The sequence below is a fragment of the Coffea arabica genome, chromosome 10c, assembly GCF_036785885.1.
Source record: "Coffea arabica cultivar ET-39 chromosome 10c, Coffea Arabica ET-39 HiFi, whole genome shotgun sequence".
Lineage (NCBI taxonomy): Eukaryota > Viridiplantae > Streptophyta > Magnoliopsida > Gentianales > Rubiaceae > Coffea > Coffea arabica.
This window is the reverse complement of record NC_092329.1, coordinates 4,987,801-5,014,687: the sequence shown is the minus strand read 5'-3', so window position 1 is coordinate 5,014,687 and position 26,887 is coordinate 4,987,801. Positions and strand designations below refer to the sequence as shown.

Below are 26,887 nucleotides of genomic sequence, written 5' to 3'. Positions count from 1 at the left end.
CCCTGGACAACTAAGAACTGCAAGGACACTACACCAGAAAATAAAAGAGGATTTTTGTTTTAAAAAAAAAGGAAAAAAGATTTTGTGTCTCTCATGGCAGATTCAAACTTGTACGTTTTAAACAAATCCTATTTAACATGTCCAAAATAAATAATATCCCAGAAATTAGGTTAATCATGTTCAGACAAGATCCACAATCCGTATCGTGCCCGGTCACGGTTGAGAAGATTAATTAATCCAAAGTTAATCTCTTCTAATATTATATAACCCACACCCCATGTGAACAACTTGGAGAACATTAATTATTTTGTGGGTCAAATAGACTACGTGTTTTTTATGCAAATTCAAATTCGGACTACTACGAGTTTCATGTGGTTGATTATTTATGTCACTAACTCTACTTTGAAGTAAATTTTGAGTAATTGCTAGAGTCTTAGCATCTGCACAACAATATAAATATTGGATAGTGTGCTCAAACTTTATTATACAGCTAATACATAGCAATTTAAGTTCAAAGCTGAAACTTTAACGTCAAAACTGATCAATCAACTCAATTCATTCATCAACCACAGCTTCTATTTAAGCTAGCAAATGGCTTCTAAAGAAAATTTCTGCCAAGATTATCTGCTGCTGAATCCAAAAGAAGCGGGATTTTGGGATCTGCTTCGCATCTTCTATTCATCGGAATTAGAGAAGAGGGATTTCTTCGATACCCCGATAGCTGACAGGTTAGGAGGCTTCCCCGACCGATGGCTCGTGTTTGTCTCTGTTGTTGGTCAGAAGATCCTCCTCAAGGGGAAAAAACCCATGGCCAACATTGGATATTACATAGAGCAGTGGCTGAATTATCCAACCGCCAATGGTGGCTTTGGCCGCCTCACCTTGAATTTTCTTTCAGGTTCTTATTTTCTTTATAGCTTCAAGTTCGATTTTATACCCGAGAACTTTTGTCATTCTTGCCGGAAGCAGTCATCGATATATATATATGTATATATATATATATATATATATATATATATAGTGCCTTGTACTTTTGGATGGTCTTTAAATCAGAATGTGATTTAGCTAGGTTGAGTTCGTATTTCTAACTGCTAGTGCATGCATGCAAGCCCAATTTCGCTATGCGAATAGGAGAGACAATTTCGTCGGTTCATGAGTTAGAAGTCTTGTTGAAATAAATTATATCATATCTTGTAAACTATGGGATTCATCTACTTCCTTTGATTAGTAGCTATCTTCTACTTAGTGGATAGGTCTGTATCACGTTTGAAACGATTAAGATTTAGACCATACGAAGATTGAAAGAAAAAGTCAGCTTATGGGGAAGATGATGGTCCTATTTGAAAGCTTATGTGACACAGTATGCCTAGCTAATTGAGGGAATTGCTTAGTTTAGTTAAATTGATGTGAGATAATCAAAATGTGGTCTAATTGCTTGCAGGAAAGGTGGTGAGGCCAGATAGGCTGTCTGCAACTTTCACGTCGGCCATAGGAAATCTGGACAAACGATGGGACTTAGACAGCAGAATTGGAGCAAATGACGAGAGGTATGGTGCAGCCTTATCTGTAATGGCCGCAAAATTGTCCTACGAGAATGAAGCCTTTATAACTACAGTATTCAGAGATCGATGGCAGGTAATTAATTTCAGGACATGGCTTGTCCAAGATTTCCTAAACTCGTAATTTTTTTTTTTTTCTAAATCCCATGTATCATGGTCCTGACTCCTGATCAATCAAATTGATTGCGTTTCCAATTTTTATTTTGCAGATGGAATTCTTGGGCTACTTCAACTTTTGGAACGGTAAGTGATCACTGATTTCTCCTCCTCATCTGAAAGTTTTCTCTTACTCTTGCCATTCATTGTCATTGACCTTGTTTTGTCTACTCCAATAATGCATTTAAAATTGCAAATACGAGTATTATACACGACAAGCTTCCTAGACTTTGCCTAAACACGGCAAACCGGAAATACATATATATATATAATTATCAGCAAATAGTAGGTGGCTTAGTGGGTGGAGGTTGTTGGCAGTAGATCACCTTGACGTCTAAATGATTATTCAATTTCTTTGGAGGGAAATGAAGGGCTTAGGGGTGGGGGCCGGGTGAGTCATCTCACCTTGAGAAATGCTATTTATTATCCCATGAAAATGACAATTATTATTCATTAGTTGCTTTACGAAAATTAAACTTTTTAAAAAAAAAAAACTTTATATAAACTTTAAGATTGCCATATACTACGGACAATGAAATGAGGATGAGCTGATTATTTAGTCATTATCTATAAGCTGGCAAGCACTTGACCCAGGAATTAAAGAAATCAAATGCAAAACTCTTAGGTCATGTTTCTTATTTAACCAAACAACATGTTCAGGAAAATAAATTGCTCCCTAGATTTTTATTTTTATTTTCCATTCCTAACTTTTCCCTACTTTTTTACTCAGACTACGAGCAATTTTACACAACACAGGCCATCATGTTCCAAGACAAGAAAGTTGATCCGGATCTCATTGTGGTTGCATTTCGAGGGACGAGTCCATTTGATGCAGATGATTGGCTCACGGATTTGGACCTTTCTTGGTATGATCTTGAAGATGTAGGCAAGCTTCATGCTGGATTCATGAAAGCCTTAGGCCTGCAAAAGGAAAAGGGTTGGCCTAAGCAAATTGATCAAGGCTCTGGCACTAAAGAATATGCTTATTATGCAATAAGGGAAAAGCTGAGAAAATCACTGAGTGAAAATAGGAAAGCAAAGTTCATGGTCACTGGGCACAGCTTAGGAGCTGCATTGGCAATCTTATTTCCAGCTATACTAAGTTTGCATGAAGAGGAATGGCTGTTGGATAGAATGGAAGGAGTTTACAGTTTTGGGCAGCCTAGAGTTGGGGATGAGAAATTTGGGAATTTCATGAAGGAGAAGCTTAGGTTGTATGATGTGAAATATTGTAGGTATGTTTATAACAATGATATCGTTCCAAGATTGCCATATGATGACAAAACCCTATTGTTTAAGCACTTTGGGCCTTGTCTATACTTCAACAGCTCGTACAAAGGGCAGGTATGCATATATATATATATATATATATATTTCATTTTCACCTCATATTATTTAGTATATGCCTTATGATTCACAGCTGGATTATTCTAACAATTTTCGTATTTGTCGTCTCTTTTGTGAACTGAAAACCAGATTCTGGAGGAGGAACCAAACAAGAACTACTTTTCGCTGCTATGGGTTTTACCAAAGTTTATGAGCGCAGTCTATGAGTTGATAAGGAGTTTCATTATCCCTTTCACCAGAGGAAATGAGTTTAGAGAAGGGTGGTTTGAGATATTTTTCCGGGCTGTAGGTTTGATAATTCCTGGATTATCAAACCATGGTCCTCAAGATTATGTCAATCTAACCCGATTGGGGACTTTATCTTCCTTAGCCTATTCTCCTCCTCTACCAGATTCAAAAAAAGACTGATGCTGCCAAAAAATATTCTAGATTATGTATCAAATTTGCCCCCAGACAAAAATAATCTTTTGTTGTATCATTAGATTTCAGTCAATAGTCTCCCTTAGCTTTGCTGCAAGACACAAGAGGAGATTCAATTTCGACCCTCTGTATTCACACAAACCAATGTCATTGGTCGATTGATGTCAACTACAACACAATGCAAAATCAAACAGAGGTCTAGCTATTTCGGGACACCGAGTTTATTGTTTTACTCAAAGGAAATCTGTGATAGTCAAGTCCTTGCGCATGTGATTAATCAAGCTTCCGTCAAAAGATTACTACAGAAAAAGACAAGAAAAGAATAATTAATCAATCTTCCGTCATAAGACTACTACAGAAAAAAAAAGGAAAAAAAAAAAAACTTCTTTCACGAGAATAGTAGCTAAAATGTTTTTTCTTTTTTCTGCTTTTGATTTTAAAAAAGAAAAGTAACATAAACAAAATTTGTCTGCATTTAGAAGGGCTACAAGATATTAGGCCCACGAGCACGTCAGTTGAATTGACAAATGAAGGAAATACGGGTACAAAATAAATAAACTGCGCAAATGATTGCGTTTCTCCATTGAGCACAAATCTGTTAATTACTTCCATTAGCAGATGAAATACGAGAATTCAAGAAAAAGGGGTACTAAAAAACTTAAACATCAACTGGATTTAAGAAGACTTGTATTTTTTTTTTCTTTCTTTTTTATTAAAACCATTTTAGCATATAAAAGTAGATTACTTTATGAAAGTCATTACTCGTCCTGGGGGGTAAGTGCAGTTTTTTAACGCATTAAGAAAACTAACTGTATTTATCATGAACTCAGGAAAATTGGCAGCTGATGTTGGATTGGGGATTTACATCCGGATTGGTTGTGTGGTTGAGTTACTCTACAGAAATTCTTTTTGTATTGCTGTGTATCTTAGGATGTGTATAATGATTCTTTAGATCAATCATTAGATATGATTGTTGATGTAATCAATAGGGGAAGATCCCCTTTGTAAAGCTGATTTTCCCATAATTAATCAAAGTACAATTTTTGCCAAAAAATTTTTTCAATCAATTTTGAATTTTTTTTTTCTCATGATCGTTGATTTTCCCAATTATGAATTGAAAAGAAAAAAGTTTATTCAAGTTTTCGATATTTTTCTACGTTTGAGATAAACAAGTCAATGTTTGTCCTTTCCAAATAAGTACTATTTCATTTAATTCTTAAAAAATGAAAAATGAAAAAAAGGACCACCACTGGCAGATTATTCACGCTATGCCTATTCGAGGATAAGAACGGAGCCCCGAACAAAAAAAAATGATTATAGAAAAAGCCTGCTGACTAGTCGTTATCAGATTCGCAAATTCTGACTTGTTCATATTTGTTTTCAAGAAAATAAATTTCTTAGATTCCAAAGCTAATTTACTGATTAAATATGCGCGGAGTGATCGAGCCGGCGAGAGCTCGTGATTGGATGCAAGTAGACGACTGATTGAGAAGTATTGACGTGTTGTGTTTATCAATAATAAATTGGTCAATTGTATTTGGATCGTATTTAATTAGTAGCTCATTGAAAATTTTTTAAAAGTAAAATTAAATTGGGAAAGTATTTTAACGTAGGAGGGCATTAGTGCGAGTGTATATCTATCTATTTGATTATGCTTAATCCTGTTGTTTTAGTAACTTCTTTATACAGAATAGTTCGGCCGCCAAGAATTGGTCTTTAGGGTTAAGGTTTATTTTTCTTCTTTGCACTTGAACAATCAGTTGACTATGATTGTGACGATTTGTCTCCTCTTTGAAGATGTCTTCCCTATACCCCACCCCATTCTAAGCAATATTTTCCCACAGTTACATTCCCCTTCTCCCCTTTTCTTTCAATAGTAAATAATAAACACACACACCCAGAATCTAAGATAATTCCACAGGTTTACCCAAAAGGCAATTGCTGACTTCTGGATAAATTCTGAAGACCTTAAATCCTACACACACATACTTAAATCCCGTGCTGACTGTGCACGGCAGCGGCTCCTGAGTCAAAAGATGTCAGTCGCGGCCGTGCATCAGCTGACATCTTCTGACCCTCACTAAAATTTTTGCAGCTGCTGACTGACTTTTTCCTGTTAGATTGGGAATGGAGAATTTATTTTGCTGTCGTGCTGACTCAGTACGGCAAGTATAGCTTCAGAAACACTCCATGTCACAGCTTCATTTGGCGGATGTTTTTTTTTTATATGTATATTCTGAGAAATTAGCCCTTATTATAACACTAATTCTTCAAATGGTGCGTAATTACTTTTAATCAAATGCCAAACTTTTCCATAGTTGTCGTATGCTAGTGTGTACATATATATATATATATATATTTTTTTTTTGGAGTATACTAGTGTACACTGCAATGACTCCCATACGCGCACGTGAGAACCATTAATTTGGGTATCTGTGGATTCTCATCTTTTTGACAAGGAATAATTTCAGAAACCACCCTTGAGGTTTTTGACAATTTCACTTAGCTCCCCCCAATTTTAGAAAATTATACTAACCTCCCTCGGTTCAATAAAATGACTACAATACCCTCTACTTAATAGATAATTTACCACATATGTGGAATATAAAAACCAAACCAAAAGTAAAAGAAAAAATAAAAACCTACAACAATTCGTTATCATCCCCAATCTTACTTTAATTAATAGCAGTTTCTTTTCTCTTTCCCTCCATTTTTTTTTCTCTCTTATGATTCTCTCCTTTTTACCTATAATCCCACAGTCTCTTCCACCCATCAACTACACCACCATGCAAACCTACTCGAAGTGTTTATTTCTTGTCTATTTCTCTCTTTCCGTAGTACTTAACTATCAGCCCCCTCGTTTATTTCTTCTCATATTATAATTTGCATATATTAAAGAATCAAAATTTCCAAAATTACAAATTGATAGAGCAAATGAAATTTCATGGTCAAATTAGATGGAGATGATAAAGATGGTTGTGATAGGGAGGAAAAAAATAAAATTAATGGGCTATGGTTGGAAGAGAAAAATGGATGACTTTGGGTTATGCTATTATGTCTATTACGTACTAGAATCTAATATCTTCATTTAGTTTCATTTTTGTTTGATTTACAAGTATTGGTGGTGGTTTGTCATAAAGATTAGTTTCTCTGTTCCTGATGCCATTGGAGTACGGGGTTGCTCTTGGCATAGACATCAATAGCGGTTGGCCAGATCTTCTGTTCAAGGAAGGTGATATGCGATAGGTGTTGGGTTCATAATTTGAGGTGTGAGATTAGTTAATAGACAAAATATAGTGTTAATTTGGGGGGGAAGCTTTTGAGGGTATTTTAGTTGGTGGTGGTGGTTATGGTCTATTTGTAAAATGATTCGAGTAGAGTTTGGGATTTTGATGATGCCAAAATTGATAGATTTTGGGGATTAAGTTGCAGTGCTATTTTGGTAACATTTGGGATTTTAGTGATACCAAAATTGATAGAATTTGGGAATTAAATTAGAGTTTGCTTGAACGGTTGATGAGGTTTTAGGTTTACAATTATCATGGAAGCATAGCAAATTTGGATAAAAGTGTTTGTTACTTTTTTTTTTGGTTAAATTGATCACTAAACCTTTTTTTTCACTTTCTTTTGATATTATGATATTGCATAAGGGTATTTTAGGATATTTAAGTATAATTCTAGCCTAATGGGTCTATAATGTTACTTAAATAGTAAAAGCAAGGGAGGTCAATGTAATTTTCTAAAATTGGGGGGAGCTGAGTAAAATTGTTAGAAACCTCAAGGGAGGTTTCTGAAATTATCCCTTTTGACAAATTCAAACTGCTAATGATCTTACTCGGTTATAAATACATGTATATGTAGAGGGCAATCGCTCTCATTCAAGAAAATACCACATTGTTTAAGCATCTACCCAGCAATAGAAATTTTATCACATAGCTATACTTTGAACTGCAGATCAGTTGACCCTTTGAGACTTTGACGTAACAACACATCTTTCTACCCAATGAGCACCATTGATTCTAACCTAGGTTTGCCTTCCGAAGAAGATTTCTGTAAAGATTATTTGCTGCTCAATCCGAAAGAAGCTGGTTTTAGCGACCTCCTTCGCATCTTCTATTCACGCGAATTACAAAAAAGAGACTTCTTTGATGCCCCGGAGGCAGACAGCCTAAGGGGCCTCCGTCGCCGATGGGTAGTTTTTGTGTCTGTCATGGCTCAGATGCTCCTCCTCCAGTTGAAAAAACCTTTGGCAGACCTAGGATCTACTCTGGAGCTGTTGCAGAATTATCCATCCAGCAATGGTGGCTTGGGCGGCCTTTTACGGAATTTCCTTACGGGTTTGTTTTAATTTCTGTTTTATTTATGTCGGATGTTCCAATAATTCATATTATTATGCGTAAATTGATTGCTGCATGCATGCATGCAAAAGCATATTATTATGCAACACAGGGAAACTGGATTAGGCATTAATTTTTGGTGTCAAATCATATTCTATTTGATATAGAGAGAAAAAATGATAATAACAGCCATTGAAATCTTGTACATGTTTCATGGAGAACAACGAGCCAAATAATATGGTAACAGTATGGCCTTGTGTATGCTTTAATTGCAGGAAAGGTAGTAACGCCAGACAGGTCGGCTGCAACTTTCAGGTCGATAGTTGCGAATCTGGACACGCGAGTGGATTTAGACGGAAGGATCAAAGCTAATGACGAGAGGTATGGTGCAGCCTTGTCTATAATGGCCGCTAAATTGGCCTATGAAAATGAAGCCTTCTCCAGAACTGTGGTCACAGATCACTGGCAGGTAATTTAATTATAATTTCAGGACATGCAATGCAAGTTTCGTGTTATATTGCTTGGAACAAGTTTCAAGTCGTTTTTTTCTTTTTTCCAATTCTACTCTTGCAGATGGAATTCTTGGGCTCCTTCAACTTTTGGAATGGTCAGTGGCTCCGTTCTCCTCTTTATGTGAAATTTTACTCTTTTCTTTTTCGTGTCAAAAGACAACCATTTCTTGCCACTCATTGTTGCTGGCCATTTTTGACTCTTAGTGTAGTGGTGATAATGCGTATAATTAAGTTCCAAACATGAATGATGGCACTACTTTGACAAGTCCAAATGCACATCAACAAGTTTCCTGGTTTTTGCCTAATCGCAGCAAACCGGAAAATACCTCCTAGTCTTTGTTTAGAAATTAGAAGTTCTGATTTACAAGTTGTCAAGTAAACTACAATTGCCCGATTCATTTCGGATGGATATATAGAAATCTTACTCACTAAAAGTAAAATTTGTCTTCTCAAATTTTGCAAAATACGTGGTCATCTTTTTTTTTTTTTAATCCTCCTTTCTCTTTACACGCACTCTTTCCATCTCCAAATAAATTTAGAATTTGAATTTTGAACTTAACAATAAAAAAAAGTCTAAGAAATTTTATCTAATAGTTACCCTAAACCTATATGTCTTCTCAAATCTCAATCCTAACCTCACAACGTTGTCAGTTGTCACCACCAACTCGAATGAAAAAAAATGATGGTGACCATCACTTCATTATGATTTAATTTTTTCAACTGTTAGTGAAAGCTATAGCTAATTCGCATCACGTCCATTGGAGGGCACGTCTTGCCTATAAATTATAATTGGCCTATGAAAATGAAGCCTTCGCCACAACTGCGGTCACGGATCATTAATTGGCACGTAACTATCTCATGATTTATCTTTGCTTAAAATTCAACCGAAAAGGACATTTGTATGGGAGATAGCTATCCGTTTACAACAAATAATGGAAAATTAAAAGAAATAAAGAGGAAAAAACTACGGAGATGATTAGAAGGTTACATCTGAAACATTAAACGAATAACTCTTTTAGCAAAGGAATGCAATTCTGAAGTTTAATTTACAATTTACAACTTGTCTACCCAATACCATTCAGATTATGAGGAATCATACACAACACAAGCCATCATTTTCGAAGACAAGAGAACCAGTGCTGATTCTAACCTGACTGAGGTGGCCTTTCGAGGGACACAACCGTTTGAAGCTGATGATTGGCGTACGGATTTGGATATTTCGTGGTATGATATCGAAGGTGTGGGCAAGATTCATGCTGGATTTATGAAAGCCTTAGGCTTACAAAAACGAAAGGGTTGGCCTAAGAAAATTGAGCAAGGCTCAGGTGGAAAAGACTATGCCTATTACACAATAAGGGAAATTTTGAGAAATAGATTGAGGGAAAATCAGAATGCAAAATTCGTGGTAACTGGACACAGCTTAGGAGGGGCATTGGCAATTTTGTTTCCTGCCATACTGATTTTACATGAAGAAAATGAGCTGTTGGAAAGAATGGAAGGAGTGTACACTTTTGGGCAGCCTAGAGTTGGAGATGAGCAATTTGGGGAGTTTGTGAAGGGCAAGCTTAGATTGTATGACGTAAAATATTGCAGATATGTCTACAACAATGATATAGTTCCAAGAGTACCGTTTGATGACAAAACCCTCATGTTCAAGCACTTTGGCCTTTGTTTATACTTCAACAGCCGCTACCGAGGGCAGGTAAAAAAACTTTTTATTTCTTTCTTTATCTATTCTCTAGTTTTTTTTTTCCCTTGTATTATTTTATGGGAGTGTTCTTATAAATTCCTTTTCTCTTATTTTGGAACTAAAACCGAAACAGATTCTAGAGGAAGAACCAAACCAGAACTACTTTTCACTGCTGTCGGTTATACCCAAGCATTTGAGTGCCGTTTACGAGCTGATTAGGAGCTTCATTATCCCTTTCACGAGGGGAATGGAGTATAGAGAAGGGTTCTTTGAGATTGTGTCTAGGATGGTTGGATTGGTCATTCCTGGATTACCAGATCATGGTCCTCAGGACTATGATAACGTCGCCAGACTGGGGACCTTACCCTTCTGGCATCCTCCGTTGAAAGGCTTGAAACAAGAATGATGTATGTATTGGCAAACTAAACCAAGTTTAGAAGTATTTATTTATTACTTTTATTGGCAAACAAGAATGATATATGTATTGTAATTTAAGAATTTGTGTTTTATTTGATGGTTTCTTATGCAAGTGATTTCTTTCCTTACAAGTTTGGTAGAGTACAAATAAGACATTATTTAGGATGTTTTCTAGAGAAATTCTAGAAAAGTTTCTCAAGTTTTTAATTGTAATGTAACTTTCTTTGTTATTTAAGATTTCAATAATATTGTAAATTAATTATTTTCTTTTCTCTAACATACATTTCGAGTGTTTGCTTTATCCCTTCAATTCTGTATCCCTATACGTATTGAACCTTAAAATTTTGGTTTGTACAATACATACGCAAAATGATATAGAAGCATCATACACCAAAAACCAAAGATTGCCACTTTTATGACAAAGCCATAGTGATCAAAATAGGATTCGCTTTTGGCTTCCTTAACTTTGCAATAAAGTAGTCATAATGGTTATTTTGAGGATCATTAGATTTTTTTTTCCCCGTTTATTTTAGACGAATGTCTAAGGCAGCCAAGCAAGCTGCTGCTCTTGTCATCAAGCACACGTTTTCGTATTTCTACCTTTCTATAGAAAACTTGTTTTGACAAAGACCACTTTATCATGATTTAACCTACATACAATTAGGCCCACTAGCACGGAAATTCAAACAAGGATTGAAGAATGTAATGTTACAAGATAATATTACACAAACGACTATATTGCTCTTTCAGCTACTCAGCTTAAATTCACAAATTCCATCAGCAAATGAAACCTGTGGTTACAGAACAAGAAACCCTTTATTTTCATACGCGTTGAACTTCTCTCTTGCTTCTCTTCTTTGGTGCCTTCTTCATTTAATAAAGGGGGGGATATCACAGGTGTGGGCAATTAGGAATTACCTATTAATCCATGAGCAAAACAGCTTTCAATATTTCGCAGTTTGATTCCAGAAACGAGCAAAAACCCTTTCCGAAAATGCAATGTCCGATGCGAGCTAGTGCATCTGAGTTTATACCTGCAATGTTTTGTACAGTCTGTTTCTCATTCTTTCAGTTCCTCTTCAGACAAAAGATATGAAAAACATCTATTCAGTACATGGAACCAAAAGAATATAGGAGATAACAATTGTCACTCATAAAATAATCATGAAAGCCTAGATTCTCAAGGCTCTTGAAGGACCCTCAAGTGTGGAAATACTCTGAAATTTTATTGAAGAATTCTCAAATTTCAAATACCAACAATTGAACTTGTTAATTAACAGATTGAACTACTTGATACTAAACATTTGTATGTTATAGCAACAAATATGGCAAGTAATGTGATTTTAACAATGTTATCCTACTACATCTCAATATCCAAATCATAATAAAATTCAACATGCGATGAACCTAAGCATTTACCTCTGGGGTGAGACTCTTTATCGTTCAGCAAAGAAACAGCTGTGCAACTAACTAAAATGCATGACAGGTAAAGCAGCCACTGAAGGAACCTATATGGCGAGTTCGAGGAAAAGATATGGCCTTATGGGAGGTTCTTGCAACTTGATGTGACTGGTTTGGTAAGACTGAGCTTCTCATAACTTGGGCCTTCTTTTGTGCTGATCTGAGCTTGTTCATTATCTTGTCCATCGATGAAGATCTCTTCTTTTCCAGTTTCATCTGAACAAGTCATAAGATCATCTCAATCAAGCATTCAGAGAATAAATATCTGGCAGCATATTAGATTAATTTTCGCAAAATCCTATTGGTTGTTCATTTCCATTCAGACGGTCAAAAAATATGGGTGCACAAGTAATCATTGAGTTGATTACAGGGCAAAACATGAAATGCATGCTGTGAGTCTGTGATGTTGAGGAATGACTTAAAGCACTCTATGTCTTAAAACTTCAAACGGTATGTTACAAGAGAAAACCTCAAGTTTCCGTATTGCTGCCTCAGCTTTGGCTCTCTGCAAGTTCTCCCAAGCAATTATTTTTGCTTCCTCCCTTTTTATCCTGCAAGGCATATTATCTTTACTATTAAAACCAACAATTGATGTGGTGCATATACTGTTTTAATACAACTGGATGAAGATTCAGCAAAGAAAACGCAGCTAGCAAAGGCACTAGCTTAATGGAATCATCACATGGCTAGAGTAAGTCTATTAAGTTAACAAGTACACTGACAGATAAAAATGTGAAGCATCACTAGCTTCCTGGAATCAAGATTTAGGTGGACAGAACAACCATGCCAATATATCTATTGAATTATTTCCCACTTTTTAGAATCATCAATATACTCGGAAACAGAAACAAGATTGCATAAATGCAGCCCAAGTTTGTGACAATCCCAAATTGATAGAAACATAGAGTTCTATTCCTTCTTAAAGCAAGAAAGACAGGACACTCTCAGACATGTAGGACAGGGTCGTATAGGCTTGAACTGACTCCTATAGCAAGTTCCATGCATTACCCAAATCAGCACTTTTAGGATATGCATTTAAGGATCTAAAATCAAAGAATGCAATAGACCTCTCCTTGTCATTCTTTTCTGCTTTCTGGGATATTAGTTGATCATTCATCATGAGTATATCCAACTTATGAAAAATGCTCAATTTTCTAGTTCATGGAAGCTTTTCATATATTTGGTCACTCTACTCACTTGAGGGCACAACTACATGTACTTATTTTATGGAAATGACAGTACCCCATTATCCTAGCAGAGTAACTCACTTTGAGATTGTCTTTTCTGTGTCTGAAATATCCCAACCTGCAGCACGCATATCTACAGATTTCCTTTTCCATTCACGAGCATTTCCTGAGCCCCTCCCAGGAACTATTGCTCTGTTTTTCTTGGACCATTTAGTCACTGTGACCCGTTCATCAACTTGCACATCCCTAACTTCAGGTTTAGACGAATGCATGCTGTGCAACTCAACAATGGGTAGCATGGGACTGGATGGAGAAAATGATGACTCATGTCTGGGAGATGAGTGGTGACTACTCTCAGGGCTCATTTGTGTTGCCATATCCCTCCTAGAAACCGTCCGGGACACATTGGTGGCTGATTGTTCAATGTCATCAAGTTTCTCATCTGTTCGTAAAGCTTCAAGAATAAGCCGCATCAGAAACAAGAATTAGACAATTAAGCCTTCATTTTCTTATATTTTCATTTTTCAGAGCTCTGAAGTGTCATAAACACAAAAATTAATTAAAAAATGCCAATTTATCAAAATAATCAGGAATCCCATTCTATTACCGTGGCTGAATTGAAATGAAGTACTACAATGAGATGTACCTAGAAGTTATAGCCTCCAACAATAACTTTCCCCAACCCCAAAACCAGAAGAAGAAGAAGACAAGCTTAGAGATGAGAGACGTTTTGCCTTGCAACTAAGTCTAAATGAGTGCTCATCATTAGCTGAAGTTTAATAACAGAATATTGATTGGAAAAAAAGTCATTAAATGTGCTCATCAATGATACAACATAAAATGTTCATGGGAAATTTGATGAATACTTTGAGAATTATCCCTTTTCAATCAGTCAACCCAAATGAACGGATAGGAAGCAAGTACCTTGGTAAACAGGCAAAGATGACTGGCTGATCAGTTCAGTGCATCCATGTACACTTACTGACCTTGCCATGCAAGGCTCTATAATAGATGCCGGTAAATTTCCTCCACCATAGCCTGGCAAAGACAATCCTTCAGCCACCATCACTCCAGCTGAAAATGGTGAATTCGCCATTTGATTTCCAACATTCCCTCCGTCAAACATAAGGGCAGCAGGAGAATACATCGAATGGTATGCAATCCCAGGAGGTCCAAGAGGCCCGCTCTTTGATTTTGGCCGCCTCTGCGTCTGCTGAACTGACTGTCTCACTGGACCATCTACTGATATTGGACTGAAGATCCACCTCTCTGCATCCTCCCACTTGGAAGGCAGTGTCCTCCCGTTATTACAAGGCATCAATGCAGTACTTACATGCCTCCTATTAATATTATTAGGCAATGGCACGCGCTCTGAACTCCATCCTTTTTGAACCCCAACACTTGTGTGCCTATAACTTGGTGTTCCTGGGCTAGGAAATGTGCCCGTTCGGCGATTCACAGCAGAATGTTTCTTCATTACGCCAAAAGACGGTGAAGAAGAATTCACAGCAGTACTAATCACAGAATTATTCAGATCTAAAGAAGCAGGTCTTCGCCTGTCTGGTTTCTTACGTGAAGCATCCAATCTAGACCTCCTATCTTGACATTCTAATTCCACAAATCCCCCAAATAAGACGCCATCAAATTTCAACTTTGGATTAGGCTTTTATATCAATTGCAATGCACTACAAATAGTACCTTTAAGAGCTTGAGAAAAAGAGTTCCTTGCTGAATCTATGATAGAGTTGTCATCCTCAGTTTCAACCTCACTGCTTTCTAATTCTTGAACTGAGCAGCATTGCGAACACAAATGTGGTAAAATTAATTATGCCGAGTTTGAAAGCAAGAATCAATCAAAATTGAAACTTTCAGGGTATTGTTTTTGAGGAACAGTGCTGAGCTAAACGATAATCAAAGATGTTTAAGAAACTTAAAACAAAAGAGTACCTTTCGCTTTTTGTTTTCTGGCGCAAAGGTGAACACTGTTCTTGTTGTGTACGGTGAATTTGTGTGGATCTGGATCTGCATATGGACCACCTCTTGAACCTGACCCTTCCCGTAATTCATGCCCTGCCAAATGCTGTTTGAAAAAAGATTTCAACTCTTCCAATCATACCACAATCCAACCATTATATCTTCAAACAACCAAAAAAAAAAAAAAAACGTCATAGTCCCATTAATGTTTGTTCAAATCCCAGAAAACAAATAGATAAAAGAAACATAAACGTATTCTCATTCATGCATTAACATTGGCCAAGTTACAAACTTTTTCATTTTGAAGTACAGATTCATGGTACTCCTTACTTGTGATTGCGAGTTGTCGGAGAGGCAAGAGTCTTGATCAGGGACGTCAGAGGCAAAAGAGCAGCGGTCAACACTAGCAGAATTGGAAGAGAAGATGCTGAAGTTGGAATCAGCAGTGAAGATTACGGAGTCAGGGCTAAAATCTCTGGCTCCGAAGCCCGATCTTTGATCTTGGAAAGTACCCAGCTCCTGCATTGTCAATTGCATTTGCTTGTTTTTTCTGTTAGCACTTGGCACTACTGCTAGTTCATAACTGCCAAAAAGGAAGCTTGCTTAGCTACATTTCATTGATGGAATCAGGAGAGAATATATAATATTGGTGTTTTTTAGTCACCGGGTCTTGGCCTTGGGGATGGTGCTAGAATATAACTAGGGAGTACTATAATCAACAAAAAACCTACATATTTATTTTAGTTTAGGGCTCTAATGAGGACAGCGAATTTTGGAGTTTTGAGGATAATGGCTGTCATAATCATCATCATGCTGTGTCATTTTTTTTTCTTGCTTCTTCTTTTTCTTTTCTACCATAATTAAGACTAGGACTGCCAGCTTTGCATTGCGGATCTTGAAGCTCTGTGGTTGTGTGGACAATGGTCTATGGCAGGCCTTCTATCTCTTTCTCTTTTGTTTTTCACCCTTTTTGGTAGCTACGGTGAAATTAAACTGAAAAGATGTTAGGGCTATTAAGTTAGGAAAATGTTGGTGAATACAAACTCACAATAGAATTTGTCACTGGCACAATCTTTTTTGGTCTGAGTGAGACTTACAAAGTGAAGTAACTGAGTTGAATCCTGAGACTTGATACTAATACCGTACTGCTTCAATCAGAAAAAGAAAGAATTTGAGTTAATATTATATACACAATTATAATTCAACGTAAATGTATAATCGGTCAATTCAACGGTGATAATATATACGATTAATTATCTAAGAATTCTTAGTACTTCCTTCGTTCCACTTTGATAGTTCTGATTTTTTTTTCATACAGTTTAAGGAAAAGTAGTTAACTTTGTTGGAACAATCAATTTAGGTAACTATTTTTCTAAAATACCCTCACATTAATTAGAGTATAATTTTATGGGAATTTGAATTGATGGTAAAAAAAAGAATCAACTCTCGTTAAATGGGGTAGGTTTATAGTAACAACAACTTACATTGAATAAGGATATTTTAGAAAAATTAAAATACAACTACATTCTTCAATTGGAAAATGAATTATAATTTAGGACAGACGAAAAAGAAAAACAGGACTATCAAAGTGGGACGGAGGTAGTATAATTAAATAAGCGTGCAGTTTTACAATCCCAGTGAATTAACTAACATGGGATGCTATTTTACTTGTCCTTTTAAGTACTGTTGCCATTTCTGTACAGTATTTACCTTGGAACTCTACCCCTCTTAGTGGATTCAACTTCTTGCCGTGTTGGACGGTGATTAGCAATAAATGCGGAATTAAATAACAACAGACTCGTAGCCAAGAATCTCCTGCAGTCGAGTTGGCGGCATCGTTGTTTTATTTTACATGGATTGAGCCTTGTTGAAGAAGTGGGATTTGTCCATTTTCCAGCACATTTATTAGCAATTGACTAGTCGGATGTTGAAAATGAATTAGGCCCTCGTGACACGAGCTTGTTGGCCACATTTATGTTGGACCATCGAATACCTGGACAGCCTGGATTCATGGCGGTCAAACCGGATTTTCTTCCCACCGTCTTCCACCTCCTTGTTGGCCGGGTCCTGGTTAATAATAGAGCAGTAACATTTGCATTGGGATCCTGCTTCATTTACCCATCTGCATTGCTCTACAGTCTACACGAATGCTGTCACCGTAACTCGAGGCCAACAATGCACTACTTTCTTTTATATATATATATATATATATATATATATATATATATAATTCACAGATACTCGCATCCATTTTCTGTTCGAATCGGATCGGACCAACAATGCACTATTTTTTTTTTACAATTTGCGATTAATTCTGCTTAAATCCAGTCGAATCTCTTGTAGGGAGGAGCTCTCCCTCTTTTTCATTTTCATAAATTTCGAATCAAAACCTCGTGGTAAAGGGATGTAATCCCCTTCCGCTTGCACCAACACCCGTTAGTAACAATGCACTACCATGTACTTGAAGCCTTATACTACTAGTATGTTTTGTTCTGTTGGTACAACGTTAAGATAAAATCTTCTAATAAAAGATCAGGTGTTTTACATTTAATCTGGAGATTAAAAGGGAAAATGCTAGTCATTGCCATTGCTAGGCAGTAGAACCTTTATAGGATTTATGAACATGCAAATTTTGAGCTCAACTTTTGCATGCGTACGAGTACAATTGCAGTTTCAATCTGATGAGCTTGGGTTTCGTTCAAGTGCATCTTAAATGCTAACCCACGAAGCAAATTTGCAGTTCAAAAAGATACTACTACTAGTAATCAAATGATACACAGTTTTCAAATCTAGGTTTTAGCTTATAGCGCTTTTCTTTTTTTCCTTTCTTTTCATGCAAATCCCATCATCAATAGTGTAGAGTGTAGACTACTTTGATAAACTTCTGGGCCCTAAAGCACGATCGAGGAAAGAGACAGCAGAACAATTTTGGGATCGATCTGAAAAACAATAATATGCTTAGTCTACTAAGGCTCTCGCTAAATTGGTTTTCCCATATGAATAATCATGAGTATGCCCGAGGCATGTTTTCAAATGCTTCAACAGAGAGCCTGAAATTAAGCTTGAGGTGATTGTCAACTTTTTTCTTTTTATCTTTCAAAGTTCTTTTTTCTTCTTTAAAGTGATTCTAGATCGAATTCTAGTCCAAGTTGGTACCCATAAATTGACCCCAAGTTTGAAAATTTGTTCAATAAAGATGCTCTAAGAAAAAGGTGGTCCGACTGAGCCTAAATATTGCTCAGTCCATAAATTCAACTTTAAAACTCAAAGCCCTGTGAAACTGTGCATCATAAAAAGTTGATTTTGCAGTTTCCACCGCTACTTTCCTTTTCCTTTCCCTCCCTTCTGTTGTTTGAAATAAATGTCTGGGAAACATTTTAGGTTTCACCATGATATGATATAGTAGTATAAGAGCTAAAAAGCAGCCAGCCAGAAAAAGCATTTGCCTCCTGTGATCGCTAATCATGCAACACCTCGACATTAAACATGATCGTAGTAGTGTTCGTTAATCACCTTTTCAACATTTTTCTACCCACAAAGGGTAGCAAAGATCATGAAAAGGTGTACGAATTTTGAATATAATCACGCTCATGTCCTAATCATGTTTACTAGCAATTTGCACCATAACTTAATTGTCAGGGTTTAGGGCTAATATTATTACGCATTACAACATTGTCAATCATGTTCAAAGATGGTTGTAAAACACCTCGGTTCATAATGTAGATATCCAAAACCCCACAAAACAGGTAGGTGGTGACAACTGCTATGAAGTATGCATGTGATCTCACGTCCAACGAAGATAGAGGTGACCAACTTTCAAGGGCAATAGAGCAGCCCATACGTTCTTAATTGATTAAACACCAATTGACTTGAAGACATAAAACAGTTATCCACATTCATTGGAATTGTGATTAACGTGTGTGCGTGATTCAATCTTTTAGAACCCTTATTCAAGCAAGATATAACAAAAGCAAAGATGGCCAGTAACTGTCTCTTTTGAAGCAATTGAGCATTTTCGAAGGTTTCTCTGAATCAGCATTCTCAAGTCTCAACATCCATCCAAACGTTTCCTATAAAGGAGCTGAAATGGAGTGCATGGTTAGATGGACCTGAGTAAGGGCACTTCCTGTTTGTAGAATAGTGAATTTGGTCGGCATTTTGCAGTAGTTACGCAGTTCATGTCCATGCAAGTTACAAAAATCCGTGCATGCACGTTCACAGCAGAACCGTTACCAAAAATGGAAATGGTTTTCCTTGTATGACAATTGGCAAGAAATTTTGCTGGTCCAGTAAAAAACATCTGCACATACATTAATTTTTCTTACTCCAGAATGTACAATTTTTCCAACTCCAGAATGTACACTTGTTTTTGTATGGCTAAAACAAACACGAAAAAAAAAAGCAGCATGCCATATAAACATAGAGAAGAGAGATACGCCTTCAATAGGCCTGTAAAAGCAAGGGTAAATGAGAGAAAAAGGAGATGGGAGATACAGCCATACAGTTAGAAAGACAAGAATGTATTGCTAGGTTGCCAATCCCAAATTTGATTTACAGCTTCTATCCTGAGGGTTCGGTGAAGTATGCAGTAATTGCCTTAAGCTTGTTATTCAAGAAATTCTTCTCCACCTGAGACCAGAAAATTAATGAAATTAAAATGGAGTCTGAAGTAGTAGAACTAAAATATAAGAAGCTGAAATTCATCCCTAAGATACTAAACTAAGAAAGGAACGACTAGAACTAGAAGGTTATAATAGGTCAAAACTGGTGGCAGTAAGAAGGTAAAGACATTCACGCCCCAATAACACTCCTGAAAGATGAGGAACTGTAGATTCCAACAGATTAATTTATAATCTAGACACGGTAGAAATAGAAAGATGTTACAAAAAGGAACAGAGAAAAAGAAAAAAAAATTCCAAGAAGGCACAGAGGAATGCTCCTATCTGATAGAACAGGAATATGTGGTAAAAATAAAATAAAATAAAAAGCAGTGTTCAGTATTTAGCGTCACTTGAACAGAAAAAAAACCGAGGCTTACAATTTCCCACTGTCCAAGTGAGAAGATGAGTAAATTCCTATAAATGGCATCATTCGACCTTTTATTATGGCAGATGAATGTGGTGCGTCCTTTCTTCATAGAGAAACTTGTAGAATGAAGTAAAGCTCCATATAGCAGAATGGAACAGATAAGGAAAAACTAATGTTACCTCAAGTGACCATGGAGGACTGGCAGACAGAGCTAACTCTGCCAATTGGTCAATATCAACAGTTTTTGGAAGGAACATGACAATTCTTGGGGCTACTTTTTTTGCTAGGTTGAAGAGAGAATGCCTGGCAAAGGGACATTAAAGAAAGTATCTAGTGACTGTTGACAGAGTAAACAGATAACAAGTGCATAAGAAGTTACATGTTCATTTGCCAAAGTAGAGAAATACCCATTGCAAGGCTGAAGCATTGTCTGGATGTCAAATGTTTTTTCTTTGGCATAATCAGGTCCGCCCCATGGTGGTGACAGAAAGGCCGAGTCTCCCTGCACAAAAGTAGTTTTAGAAATTTATCCTCCACAACATGCTAAAAATAAATACCTCATTTACACCGCTAAGCAAATGAGGAGTTTATGTGAAACAAAAAAGGAAAAAGAGAATGAATCATTGCATTCAACAATTTCACATTTTAATTCACTACAATTTAGAGAACCAAGAAAATGAGAACCCAAAGAAAGAAGAGACCAATTTCTCTTTTCAGGCACATAGTATACCAGTCTGAGACAATAAAATGCAAGAAAGGAAAACTTTTGAAAAAACAATGCAGTAGGAGAAACTGACTTGCTAATTCATATGCTGTAGAAACATACACATCAGTGCTCCTGTACTTGAACAAGCAAAGAACAGTCAGTCACCTCATTACTTGCTCCATAAGAGACTTTCAATACCTTTAATTTGGGTGCCAAAAGAATACTGTCCCCAACTATGAAGTCTATGTGGTCATCAACACCATATATTGCTGCATTATGTTGTGCATACTCAATTTTTCTTGGATCGATATCAATTGCAATAACATGTTGACTCCTGAAAATAGAGGGTATAAAACGCTGAATGGATATGAAGAAACTCAATCATTGAAAATATGTGAAAAGAAACATCTAGATCTCCACCACATAAACGTAAATGAAGGCAGTAGATATTCTTTTCCACATTAGACAAAAAAACACACACACACACATACAGAGAGAGAGAGAGAGAGAGAGAGGAAATACATATATAGCTAACCCAGGAACCTGAGATTTCTCGAAAGAAAAATATCAACAAGTATTCAATCATCAACTTCATTAGTATACAGCAAATCACCTAGCATAGATCAGAAAAGAAATTCAAATAATGTTCTGGCTTCAAAAAAGAGAAGTTAAAAATCAGACAATGCAAGAATAATGTTTATGCTACGCCTAATGAGTCCTAGATCAGTCACATTACTAAGCTTCTCTGAATATCAAGATTGAATAAATCATGCAATACTTACTAAGACTTCACTAAGAAGTCGAAGATTGAACTCAAACATTTTCAGCAAAAATACCACTCACCTTAGTGCAAATTGGATTGCATTTCCACCAACTCCAGTGAAACAATCCACTGTGGTCCCATCTCCACAACGAAATGCATGATGTTTGGCTATTGCCTCTGGGGTGACAGAGAACCATCCTTCTACATCCATTTGTATTCCAGCACCAAATCTTGAAAACAGCAGATATCTTTGACACCAATATTTACCTATAACAGGATCAAATTCTTCAGAAACTCCTTGGAATTGGCGCTCTGCAAAATTCATGAGTGTATCCAATTAGATTTAGCTTGCAGATTAATTCACCAAGGAATACAATAGCATTAAAATAAAAAAGTATCCATTTGGCTGCAGGAAATGAACATAAGCCAATAGAAATTGAACAAATCACAACTTCAAAACGTCCTAATAACTTTGCTTCAAACTTTGAAGAGCCAACATCAGAAGATGATATTCAAAACATGTTAAAAACCCAATCAAATTCCTGTGCATATGGTACTTAGATCTCCCCTCAGCCAATCCACAAAATTTTTTGCAGGCAAAATGAGGAAATAAGAAAAAGAATACTAGAATGAAATAAAATAAAATTAAGGAACTACCAAATGCCTTGTAAAAGATGTACACACCACGAATCATGCATGAACAAAGAGTTAAAAAAGAAAAAAAAAAAAAAAAACGTGGATACTAGACAACCGCCTACCTTCACTCGCAAGGGGCGATTCCCCACTTGATTTTAATCTCCTGATTTTCGTTTTCTTCTTTGTCATGTTGCTATTGAGGCTTTCATCGTAAATACCAATTTCGCCAGACTCATCAAGTGCTTGATCCAATGATCCACTATCATTTTCCAAACCACCTGTCTGGGCATAATTAGCTGACTGACCATAAGAAATACCCAGCTTATCAGATTCTCCAGAATTTGGAATGTCAGCCAGAAGAACTTCTGTGTTACGAATTAGTTTTGTTGGATCAGCAGCTATATCACTTGACACTCCATCAGGTGGATCCCATGTAGACTCTTCTGTGATGATATTATAAAAGTAATATCTCATGAAATCCTCGTCCCAATATGTTCTCCAATCACCAAAAGCACCTTTGCAATTACTGTCAGCTGTATTGGAGTCAACCAGCTCTGAGAACGGTGAATATGAAGCAACTTCAGAATCATCCATTATCAGAGCACTGGCATCACCGGTCAATGTCTCACCACCAACTGCATCATCAAGCACCAAGGATGATTCTACATGCTCATCATTTGGTTGCCTTAATTCCGGTTCACTCCCAATTACCAAAGAATTTCCTGAACACACATCATCATCTAACCCATGACTGGCTTCCACTTTCTTGTCTTCTCTTGCTAAATGTTTTGTAATTCCATATTCACAAGAGAGGCTACTATCTGCCCCAACATCAGATATTTCATCACTCAAAGCAGATGGGTTTACAACATAAGTACTAGAAGTCGCAAAAGCCATTGAATCTCGTTCTCCATCAGATATGTGATTAAATCGATCGGTGTTCACTGCAATAGCAGAGCATGACAGTTCACTTTGGTCTAGAATGGAGATGGAACATAAGGAAATGTTTTTGGTATCATCATCAATAGTAGGAGATGGATTCACTCCTCCACTCTCTTTGAACGAGTTTAAGAGTTTCAGATTGGTGGCTTTACAATTGTCAAGATTTTTCTTCTTTGGATCCTTCCTTTTCCCTCCAATTATAGTCCTCTTCTGCATAAGACTGTACATTAGCCAAACTAGAACAATACATATCAAATTTATTAGAAATGCAAGAAATGAAATCATTCTTAGATAAAAAAATAAAAAAAACCTTCACAACATCAAGATTTCCTACGCTATATATGACTGATTTCCAGATTACATAAGTTCCACTGCACCTAGTCAACACTGATAATATCTGAAGTCTTGCCAAACACACCACCACCATGCAACCCATATATATATATGCTTAAAGCTTAAGAAATGCAAAGAATGCAATTTGTCCAACTTGAACCCCTTCGGTTGTTGGTAATGAAGAGAAAATAGTGATGGAAACCAAATGCAGGACCACTGTTTTACTAGTAAACTTTCTTTATATATAAACCACAACCAGAAAGCTGAAGGATGTTCCGTCAAGCATTTAACCACAGAATGGAAAACTTTTAAAGGAGAAAATGAAACAGGGGATTAAAGCAAAACTACCTCCTTGTTTGTGTGAAATGAAAACGGTAGTCCCAGGTCCTTCATCTGTCTGGCAAGTTCCAAATCTTCAGGCAGAGGGAACAACTCTAGATGCATAAGAAAGACAAATTGCTCTTTAAATTCAATATGTATCAAGAAGGCAATTCAGCACTTCAATGCCAGCAGAATATGCACCATGTCAAGAGAGCTAACCAGGAAATTTTAACAAAGAGAAATACACAAGACACAACCCAATCATACTGGAAATTCTACTAAAAGGAGAAAAAAAAAAAAAAGAACTTGCCATTTGTCGTCACACCATCGTTTGAAGATGAGCCCGCATTGCCTCGGCCAGTGGCTTGCTACATGAATGAATCCACAACAAACATTCTTAAGATACACACTCCTGAAGAATTTTCCCAAAAATAATTTTTTAAATTGGAAGGGGGTGGTAAAAAAGAAAAAACCAAGTCTAACACGTATAATTTTGAATAAAACAATGAAAAGACTAAGAAAAAAAGTTTCTGGAATATAAACTTACATTTAGCTGGGAAGAAATCCCGCCTCGGTTCTCCTGCGAGGCATCATCCCTGGATAAAAACAAAGTCCAGGTCAGCAATTCTTGCTAAAAAACCCATACTTTCTTCATCCTTGGAGCACAAAGATAAATTTTTTTTTTTTTAAAAAAGAAGAAATTCTTGAAAAGCTCTATGGGAAATAGACAAGGGGTGATGGATGCTGACCAAAGGTATACTTCAGTGAGCTTGAAGAGAGGGCCAAGAGCTTTGACAGCTGCCCCACCTTCTGCTGTGTGTGTATGTTGGGGCGGCGTTTCTTCTGCCTCCATATTTATTGGTTTTGACTAATTTCTTCGGGTGGGGTTTTGGGTTAGCCAGACAAGGGTTTAAGGTTTCAGACAGAAGTTGTCTTCGGACAAAAAATAGGGTTGAATTAGTAGTCAAAGGGTAGCGGTGTCGGAGTCGGAGGAATTGACCGGTTCGCCTGAGCTGAGAACAGGCCTCTTCCCTCTTCAGTCTTCCCCTATTCTGCTGCTAAACTTTTTCTAGTACTCTGTCAAACTTTTTGGTACTTGGTGCGATTGCTGTTGTACCGCACGCTACCGTGTCGGACTCGCTCCATTTATTATATGTCCAAGTTGTTTTGCCTTTACATTTTTTATACTTGCCATATTTGATAACATTTGAGAAGGGACTAATTAATTAAGGGATAATTTCAGAAACCTCCCCTGAGGTTTCTGACAATTTCACTGACCTCCCCTGAGGTTTCCACAATTGCACTGACCTCCCCTGGCAGAACTTGGGACCCAATTGCTGACATCATATAATGCAAAATTACTATTATACCCAAGACATTTTGTGTTATTATAGGACTAAAATATGATAAGGCAGATGGTGTTTTTGGATAGTATTGGATTGCATTTCTATTTATTTAATGTATGGTTATGAAATTTGTAATGATATTACTCTTGGATTGCAGTTTTGGTTTGCACCTTATTACTGTTAATGTTTTATAAATGACTGTTTTAGTTCTTGGATTACACCTTACCTCCAAAATTTGGGAATTTACCCAAATTTTCCATTTTCTAATATTCCTACAAATATGCAAAATTATGCATATCCCTCAAATCTACCCAATATTAATGTTTTGTTAAACTCTAAATAACAAAAATATGAAATATAATATTTAAATATATTTTAATACACACAAGTTGGACGGGTAACTAGTGTGTCAGAGAGTTGCCATAATCTCCTTAAACCCGCATGCGGGTTTAAAGAGTATTCGGATATTCTCATATGCACCTATGCAAATCGAACCAACCGGATATCTTATCCGTATCCCATTTTTTTAAATAAAAATCTTATAAATTTGAAAAATAAAATCAAATTTAGATGTATTAGGGTTTTAAAAATATTATATAAGTGATAAAAATTTTATAAATTGTAAAAATAAAATCAAATTTAAATAATTAAATGTTATATTTGCATAAGAAATAATACAATAATCATAATAATGATAATACAATAATATTGGTGTAATAAAACTGCCATTAATTTAAATATTTACTTATAATGCCCAAAGAGCCTAATTACCAATTTTTTCTTCTCGCGCTCAAATATAACATTAACCCGCATGCGAGCTAACCTTGAAATAGAAAAAACACAGAATCCCGCTTGCGGGTTTCAACGTTATTATGCAGGCGGGATTTTAACCTGCTTGCTTGTGAACATGTACCACATTGCTTTGAATTTTTGTGACAAGAGGAAAGCTTTGTTTGATGAATGTATTTGTGAAATGACCTGAGTGGTGGTAGATGGGTTAATTGGGTCGGTTGCGTTACCCAATTGTTTATATCCATAAGTAAAATTTTATGATTCCCATACCCATCCCCTCACTTTTTCTTATTTATTTCTGATTTTTATTAGTTTTCATTAATTCACTAATATAACTTGTACACCTACCTTAAGGGCATTTATGGGAACAAAATTTCCTCTCTTTCCTGAAAACACTTTTTTATGTTTACTTTTGTGGTCATGGGCTGATTTTGTTACAAAATCAGAAACCTCAAGGGAGGTTAGTGTAATTGTGGAAACCTCAGGGGAGGTCAGTGAAATTGTCAGAAACCTCAGGGGAGGTTTCTGAAATTATCCCATTAATTAAAGACAAAATTTGTTATCCCCAACTCAACTGCTACGCTACGGGCATAAAATAAATGGTTTAATTACATTTATCTCCCTCAAAGTTTGACCAAATTGCCAAACCAACCCTATGGTTTAGCCAAATAACACTCACTCCCTTGTCATTGACGGCGTGTAAACTCAATTATCAAAAGTCTTGAATTGATAAAAGTGTCCTAATTTAGGCTAATTGCTTAGAATATGGACGAAAAAAAGATTAATCGGACATCCATGGCTCTGACAAACCCATGGTACGAATCTATGGTCAGCCCGACACCCAAAATTCCAATCAAACCTTCACTTTTCTGCGCATAATGCAAGGAAACCAACTCTACCATGTGAAGATACAAGGAAGCCAACTCTATCATGTGGAGACGCACAAAGAAGTATATTCGG

At 36.5% G+C, this 26,887-nt stretch overlaps 4 protein-coding genes across 13 annotated transcripts; 2 read left to right on the top strand and 2 right to left on the bottom strand.

The window, feature by feature from the left end:
* Positions 1-431: 431 nt before the first annotated feature.
* On the top strand, positions 432-3,695 carry LOC113713639 (triacylglycerol lipase OBL1-like). The gene is made up of 5 exons (XM_027237415.2): positions 432-898; positions 1,442-1,635; positions 1,769-1,802; positions 2,446-3,059; positions 3,192-3,695. Exons 1-5 carry the CDS (start codon positions 592-594, stop codon positions 3,468-3,470), a joined length of 1,428 nt encoding a protein of 475 aa, XP_027093216.1. The 5' UTR covers positions 432-591; the 3' UTR covers positions 3,471-3,695.
* Positions 3,696-7,377: 3,682 nt separating this feature from the next.
* Positions 7,378-10,700, top strand: LOC113714374 (triacylglycerol lipase OBL1-like). Its single transcript, XM_027238182.2, has 5 exons — positions 7,378-7,819; positions 8,095-8,288; positions 8,393-8,426; positions 9,414-10,033; positions 10,155-10,700. The coding sequence occupies exons 1-5, from the start codon at positions 7,486-7,488 to the stop codon at positions 10,425-10,427; spliced, it is 1,455 nt and encodes a 484-aa protein (XP_027093983.1). The 5' UTR covers positions 7,378-7,485; the 3' UTR covers positions 10,428-10,700.
* A 306-nt stretch (positions 10,701-11,006) lies between these two features.
* LOC113715005 (uncharacterized) lies at positions 11,007-15,823 on the bottom strand. 7 transcript variants are annotated; one of them, XR_011822595.1, is made up of 9 exons: positions 15,391-15,818; positions 15,034-15,166; positions 14,785-14,874; positions 14,011-14,694; positions 13,168-13,540; positions 12,369-12,450; positions 11,858-12,115; positions 11,357-11,515; positions 11,007-11,229 (listed from the first exon to the last, which is right to left on the bottom strand). XR_011822595.1 is itself a non-coding variant. In XM_027239154.2 (7 exons), the coding sequence occupies exons 1-7, from the start codon at positions 15,595-15,597 to the stop codon at positions 11,909-11,911; spliced, it is 1,776 nt and encodes a 591-aa protein (XP_027094955.1). In that variant the 5' UTR covers positions 15,598-15,818; the 3' UTR covers positions 11,424-11,908. The 7 variants fall into 7 exon arrangements, 1 of the variants encoding a protein (XP_027094955.1); XR_011822594.1 differs by having other exon boundaries at positions 11,357-11,472; positions 15,391-15,817; XR_003453826.2 differs by having other exon boundaries at positions 11,007-11,472; positions 13,168-13,528; positions 15,391-15,823.
* Positions 15,824-19,336: 3,513 nt separating this feature from the next.
* On the bottom strand, positions 19,337-24,942 carry LOC113714756 (uncharacterized). Of its 4 annotated transcripts, none has more exons than XM_027238810.2 (10): positions 24,539-24,942; positions 24,337-24,385; positions 24,100-24,157; positions 23,817-23,902; positions 22,316-23,345; positions 21,638-21,869; positions 20,993-21,128; positions 20,496-20,590; positions 20,268-20,391; positions 19,337-19,689 (listed from the first exon to the last, which is right to left on the bottom strand). In XM_027238810.2, exons 1-10 carry the CDS (start codon positions 24,640-24,642, stop codon positions 19,621-19,623), a joined length of 1,983 nt encoding a protein of 660 aa, XP_027094611.1. In that variant the 5' UTR covers positions 24,643-24,942; the 3' UTR covers positions 19,337-19,620. The 4 variants fall into 4 exon arrangements, 2 of the variants coding, with proteins under 2 accessions (XP_027094611.1, XP_027094612.1); XM_027238811.2 differs by having other exon boundaries at positions 24,100-24,201; positions 24,539-24,624; XR_011822435.1 differs by lacking the exon at positions 19,337-19,689 and adding an exon at positions 20,886-20,931 and having other exon boundaries at positions 20,266-20,391.
* Between the last annotated feature and the right edge of the window lie 1,945 nt (positions 24,943-26,887).

Coding starts and splice junctions, on each gene's coding strand:
- LOC113713639 (XM_027237415.2), top strand. CDS start 592: ATGGCTTCTAAAGAAAATTTCTGCCAAGATTATCTGCTGCTGAATCCA. Junction 1,803..2,445: donor CTACTTCAACTTTTGGAACG/GTAAGTGATCAC, acceptor TTTTTTACTCAG/ACTACGAGCAATTTTACACA. Junction 3,060..3,191: donor ACAGCTCGTACAAAGGGCAG/GTATGCATATAT, acceptor ACTGAAAACCAG/ATTCTGGAGGAGGAACCAAA.
- LOC113714374 (XM_027238182.2), top strand. CDS start 7,486: ATGAGCACCATTGATTCTAACCTAGGTTTGCCTTCCGAAGAAGATTTC. Junction 8,289..8,392: donor TGGTCACAGATCACTGGCAG/GTAATTTAATTA, acceptor CTACTCTTGCAG/ATGGAATTCTTGGGCTCCTT. Junction 10,034..10,154: donor ACAGCCGCTACCGAGGGCAG/GTAAAAAAACTT, acceptor AAACCGAAACAG/ATTCTAGAGGAAGAACCAAA.
- LOC113715005 (XM_027239154.2), bottom strand. CDS start 15,597: ATGCAATTGACAATGCAGGAGCTGGGTACTTTCCAAGATCAAAGATCG. Junction 15,167..15,390: donor CCGACAACTCGCAATCACAA/GTAAGGAGTACC, acceptor TTTTTCAAACAG/CATTTGGCAGGGCATGAATT. Junction 13,541..14,010: donor ATCTTTGCCTGTTTACCAAG/GTACTTGCTTCC, acceptor TTATTCTTGAAG/CTTTACGAACAGATGAGAAA.
- LOC113714756 (XM_027238810.2), bottom strand. CDS start 24,642: ATGGAGGCAGAAGAAACGCCGCCCCAACATACACACACAGCAGAAGGT. Junction 21,129..21,637: donor GCAATCCAATTTGCACTAAG/GTGAGTGGTATT, acceptor CTCTATTTTCAG/GAGTCAACATGTTATTGCAA. Junction 20,392..20,495: donor ATGCTTCAGCCTTGCAATGG/GTATTTCTCTAC, acceptor TCCCTTTGCCAG/GCATTCTCTCTTCAACCTAG.